The sequence below is a fragment of the Myotis daubentonii genome, chromosome 13 (assembly GCF_963259705.1).
Source record: "Myotis daubentonii chromosome 13, mMyoDau2.1, whole genome shotgun sequence".
NCBI classification, from domain to species: Eukaryota; Metazoa; Chordata; class Mammalia; order Chiroptera; family Vespertilionidae; genus Myotis; species Myotis daubentonii.
Window position 1 is genome coordinate 61,489,708 of NC_081852.1, and position 5,862 is coordinate 61,495,569.

The 5,862-nt window shown below is 64.2% G+C and overlaps 1 protein-coding gene across 1 annotated transcript; it reads right to left on the reverse strand.

Annotated features, from left to right (window-relative positions):
- Nucleotides 1-793: 793 nt before the first annotated feature.
- Nucleotides 794-2,980, reverse strand: FOXI2 (forkhead box I2). Its single transcript, XM_059661940.1, has 2 exons — nt 2,452-2,980; nt 794-1,766 (listed from the first exon to the last, which is right to left on the reverse strand). Exons 1-2 carry the CDS (start codon nt 2,978-2,980, stop codon nt 1,324-1,326), a joined length of 972 nt encoding a protein of 323 aa, XP_059517923.1. The 3' UTR covers nt 794-1,323.
- Between the last annotated feature and the right edge of the window lie 2,882 nt (nt 2,981-5,862).

Genomic DNA, 5,862 nt, shown 5'->3' on the forward strand with positions numbered 1-5,862 from the left:
CAGACTCTGAACGTGATTCCTGGCATAGGGGACGCCTCCATGACTCATCAGCTCAGTTTGCTCTCTATTAAAGCAGGGATCCAATACGTTGTGTGCGCACATGAAATTCCAACCTAATATACAGTGTATTTACCCTTCGTGAATGGAGTAAAACCCCAAATAGTTCGCATTCTTTGTGTTCAGCCGCTGATCTCAAAGTCGTTATTGCAGGTGCCAAGCCCTTCGCCTTGAAAACTGTGGTTTAGCAAATGTAATACTAGACGAAGAGAGGAAGAGTTCCCCAAACACCAACTAATGGTGCAGGGATGTGCCAGAGGTGCCCTCCCCCTGCCCACCCCACCCAGGACTCTGGGAGGGCAGCTGGGCTCACCCCTGCCATCTCCCTTCCCGCTCCCGGCAGATCTCCTAAGAGGACAGGCTTTGCGTTAAGGTTCCCGAATGGGGCCGTGGAGAAGGAGCAACTGGGCTGACTCCGCCCCGGGCAGGGTCGGCTCCTGCCTAAACCACAGGGAAGGCGCACAGCAGAGAAGCCCACACATCCCCCTTAACCAGCAGGAGGCCGGACGCTCGGCGAGGGACAGGAAGACCCAGCGTGGGAGCTGTGTGTGTGCCAACGAGATGGCTTTGGACAGGACCGTAGAGCCATCGTTTTTGCCGGAGAGTCACCGTGCAGGCTGACCGCGCCCCTCCCTGTCGGGTCCCCGGACGGGCACAGGCCATCCCCGCGGGCCTAGCACCGAGCCCAGGACACAGCTGGCACCGGGAAGCGTAGTGAACGCAGCACATTTATTAGGACACGTGTGGCCCAGCTCCTGTGGCACCTGTGGGGCTTGCTCATTCCTCTCCACCTGGAGTCCGGTCCTGAACAAGAAGGGTGCTCTCCCAGAATCACTGGAAATCCCCGGCCTTTGCCGGTCAGGGAGGCACTGTCCTCATCCAGCTGCCCTTCTCCCCTCCCCCTCCGGAAGCCTCGGCCTTAGGAAGCCCCCCTTGAACATTAGGAAGCCCCTCTTACACATCCCAGTGCACACCGCGGTGAGGGTGAGGGGCGGCTGAGCCCCAGCCTGTCCTCCCTTTAAGGGAAATGGGCCCAGGTCCGAGCACTGGGAAGGCAGCAGGAGCAGGGCAGCTCACCTGCCCCATCTGAGTGGCTTCCGGGAGAGGGGCCTGCGACAGGCCAGGGCACCCAGAGGCGGGCACTGCGCAGCTCAGTGCCATTGGGACTCTGTCCCTCGGGCCCTGACCTCTGGGGTTGTCATCAGACGGGATGGACACTTCCATCAGCGCCTCTGGACAGGACACGGGGACAGTCCCAGGTTCCCTTCAAACTCCGGTCCCTTCCCGGCTGTAGACCAAGTGACTGACCCTGAAGCCTGCGGCCGCGGTCTGGTGGCCCGTGGGGCGGCCTGGCGAGGGGCCAGGGGGCTGGGGGCTGTCCGCAGCCACCACCGCGGGCTGCGAGAAAGGAAGGTTGCCCGCCACCGTGCCCCCGGGGAAGGCGCCCAGGCCGCCAGCCAGGGCGCCCATGGCCGAGGCGAAGCCGGAGAAGCAGGTGGCCGCCTCGGAAGCGGACGGGGACACGGGGGCCTGCGGGTCTGGGGACCCCGTGCCCAGGGCATCCATCACCGGCGTCCGGGCAACTCCCGGACCCCGGGCTCCCGGGAGCGCCTCGCCCGCCTCCCTGCGCCTCCTGCGCTTCCGTCGGAAGTTCCCGTGGTCGAACATCTTCTCGCAGTTGGGGTCCAGGGTCCAGTAGTTGCCTTTGCCTGTGGAGGGAGAGCCCCGTTCAGAGAACCTGGGGTTGGGGGCCACGGTTGGAGCGTGAGAGATGGAGGCGGCTTTGGGAAGATTCCCGGCCCCACCGATAGCCTCCCTCCCCTCCCCGGCCCTCTCCTCCCCTCCCCTCCCCTCCCCCAGCCTCGGGGAGGCACTTTGTGCGGGTAGGACGGGCCTCCGCAGCCGGGCTGGGGAGAGTTTGGACTTTACAGGAAAAGGGGGGAAGGGCGACCCCCAGGAACTACGGAGGCCCCCTAAGGCCCGGGGCAGAGACAAAGCGCACGGGGCGCAGAGCAGGTCCCAGCGCGTCCCCAAGCGGCGCCTCCTCTGCCTGCAAGCCCCTGGGTCGGCACTGTCTCCCCGTTTACAGAAGGGACCCCAGGCCCAGGGAAGGGACTGGAAGGGTTCCCCGCCGGCTAGCGCGGGCACGAGAGCGCGCAGGGGTTTCCAGACGCACGGAGGACCCGACCTGGGTCAGGGCCTGCGCTTCTGCCCGCAGCCCAGCCCGCCTCTCCCCGCCTCTCCCTGCCTCTCCCCACCTCTCCCCGTCTGGCCTCAGGATCCCCCAGCACAGTAAGGGCTGCGCGTCCAAGACAGCCCCCCTCCCCCCAACTCCAGGGCCGGGAGCCGGGCCGAGGGAACCCGCGGCGCCCGACGGGCAGCCCCGCCCGGTACCTGGGTCGCCCTCGCCGCGGGGCACCTTCCTGAAGCAGTCATTGAGAGAGAGGTTGTGGCGGATGGAGTTCTGCCAGCCCGCCTGGCTGCACCGGTAGAAGGGGAAGTTGCCGGCCACGAACTGGTAGATCTGGCTGAGCGTCAGCCGGCGCAGCGGCGCGCTCTGGATGGCCATGGCGATGAGCGCGGAGTAGGAGTAGGGCGGCCGCACCAGCCTCAGCAGCTCCTGCTGCCCCGGGAGGCCCAGCCAGGCCAGGTCCGCGCCCGCCAGGCCGCCCGGGGCGCCCAGGAGCGGGCCCGGGGCGGTGTAGCTGGGGGGCGCGTAGGGCGCGGGACCGAGAGCCGGCGTGTTCAGCCACAGGCGCGGGCCAACGCCCGCTGCGCCCGGGTCCCTGCGCCCGTAGCCCGTGGGGTGGGAGGCTGCCCGGGCCTGGCTGTGCGGGGCCGGGCAGGCCCCCAAGCCGTCGCAGTATGTGGCCATGTCCGGCCGCTCCCGGGCCTGGCCGGGCGGCTCTGACCCCAAGCTCATGGGCGCCTCATCCAGCGCAGCGCAGCCCTGGCCTCGCCCTTTAAATGCCGTCGGGGCCGGGCAGGTGAGTGTGGGTGCCGAGCCTCCTGGGACGCCCGCATTGGAGAGGGCGGTCTCCGCCTCTGCCCCAGGTCAGCTTTCCGCCCCGCCCTGGTCCCCACCTGCTCTGGGAGCGGCTCCAAGATCGCCCCACCCCGTGCCTCCTGCTGGGAGCCAAGTCGCTCAGGACCTCTGCCGTGGGCGCCCGGGGTCCCGGGATCCTCTTCAACCCCTCGGGCAGGCCCTGCAGGCTGTGGCCCCCTCGCTCTCCCATGGGGAACGCTGCCTCCCCCAATCCCTCCCCGGCTCGGGGGCTGCAGTGCCGGGCAAGGAGCCCCGATGACGTCCACTTATGTGGCAAGGCTGGGGCCACCAGGAGGGGCAATGCGGCCTGGCTGGGCGGGGACTGGCACGGGAGTCAAATGGAGTGCCTGCATGGCCTGAAAACGAACCAGACCCTGAAGGGTGGAGACTCTGGAAGCTCGGTACCCCCATCGGGACCCCCACGGTCCTGACGAACCTTTGCTTCTCCAAAGCCCAGGGAGCGGGACCCCCTGGTTTGTCTGCGAGGAGGCCTTGGGGGCTGAGCGCAGGGCTGGCAACACCCTCACTGCTTTTCCCAGGACGGCTCCGCAGTGCGGGCCCGAACTCCATCCCCGGCAGCGGCAGGACATGGTCATGGACTGGTCCCCGGCTGCCCAGTTCCTCCAGCACCCCCGCAGCCTCTCAGGACCCCAAGCCCCCACGCCTTCGCTCCCCACGTTGCCCGCCTGGCCCTGCCCCGCTGCAGGCTCATGGAAGGCAGTCCGGGGCAGGCCTCTGAGCTGTAGGGCCTTAGGGCTCCAGGTTGGACCCCCTGCCCTCAGGGGGAGAAGCGAAAATTCTCCCCAGGTGGGTCAGGTTCAGAGGTGAGCTGTCCCCATCACTAGCGCCTATCATCAGAACTAGCATTGCCCCGGGGCCCTCCTCAGTATCTCCTGGGACTGTGGATCCCCAAAGAGAATACATTTAAACTCATTTAAAGAACAACATTTCCAGCCCTCCGCCCGCCTTGCTCCCACTTCTGGCTTGGGGAGGAGGCCAGGGGGCTGGGCTAAGGACTGGACGCCATGAAAGACTTGGGCGGGAGAATTCAGGGGCTTTAGGCCTCTCAGATTGTGATGTCAAATGTTATGAAAAGCAGCCAGCCTGTGGGACAGTGTTACAAAAGGCAGAAGGGAGAGCCACTGTTGCCTCAATGCCTCTGCCCTTGCAAGTACCAGCCCTTTAGGAAGTGGTGGCTTCTGGAGGGTAGAGACTAGGGAGGCGGTGTGCCCTCCAGTCCTGGGCACGAAGCGCCCCGGCTGGTGAGGGGGCCCTTCAGCCGGCCTGTACCCACCTTGATCCCCCCTCCCCCCAGATTTCTCATTATTGTCAGAGGAGGAGGTGCTGTGGAATCCCAGGACCTTCGGAAGCCCCTCCCCAAGACCACGCTCAGGGGCGGCTGGGGGCAGAGAAGGCTCCGGATGCGAAACCTTCCCTGCACCGGCTTTTCCTTTCTTGTGCTCTCCCTGCGTTTCTATCAGAAAGAGCAGCCGGACCATCTGCCTCCCAGCGTCCTGGTTTCCAACACGTCCTCACCATTTCAAACGCACGTGTCTGTGGGTGTGACTAGACTCCAGGGGCAGCGTCACGCAGAGAGGGTCTCTCGTCAGCCAGGGGGACTGCGAGCTGGACTCCAATGTGTCGCTGCGGGACAGGCTGGGCACCAGTGCGTGTGGCCTAGAAACAGGATGCAGTCTGCTGTCCTCCAGGCGGGTCCCACACCCGGCGTTTTCAAGTGGCTGCTGGTGAGCCCCCAGCTCTCCAGAATCCGCGCTTCAGGAGGATGGAGAGTCCCCGAAGCCACACGGCCCTGCCTGGACCCAAAGGACGGCCATCATGGAGAAGGGAGTGCGGGTGGGAAAGGCAGCCGGTGGGCGGGCTGACCTGCTGGGCTCACCTGCCGGGCTGACCCCCAGGACCAGCCTTTGTTTCGCTGCTGCCTCACTGCAGGGCGGTGCCCAGAGGCGGTGCCCAGAGGCACCCGGCTGCTCCCTGCTCCGTGTGCTCCTCCTCGTCCAGGGCTGGGAAGGCAGACGACGCTTCCCTCGGGGAGTCACCCAGGGGTTTGGGAGAAAGAATGACCTTCATCTGCAGTTGACGGCACGGCTGTGTCGCAGGACCAGCGATGCTGAATGTTAAAGGACAGCTTGGGTCACCTCTTACCGTGTAAGGGGTAAAAGGATGCCAGTTCCTTCCAATTCCCTTTAATTTTAATAGCCGTCTTCCTGTTCAGGCTGTCACGCTGTGAGGTCCGGAACCTCTCAGAAGATCAGGTGAACCTTCATGTAATTGCCCTCAATTTTACTTTATAAAACATCAGTACAACCAGCGCCGGGCAGGAATGCCCGTATTTTAACCGCACCGAGCCCCGGGTCCCTCTTCCATCTCCGCTGCGGCAGCTTCCTTCTCTCTCAGCGGATTGGACTGAGTCGTTTTTGTCTTTCAAATTATGTCCCACGTTCAGGAATTGTAAGCTCAGGCTGGGGAGTCAGCCTGACCTTGGCTTGAACCCTGCCTCCGGCAATGGACCATGGGTCAGGGATCCCATCTCTGAGTCCCATTCCTCCCCCAGCTGGGAAGTGCTTTGACGTATTCGATTTCTCAATTAATCCGTATCCTATTTCCTCTCCACCCTGCGGTAGTTCCCAACTGAAATTTGCCTCAAACTCTTAAAAATATTAAAGCAACATCAGGGCATGCTGACTGCCAGTAGTTGTGGGTTTTTTGTTTGTTTTTAAGCTGGCGAATGCAGAAGGTGT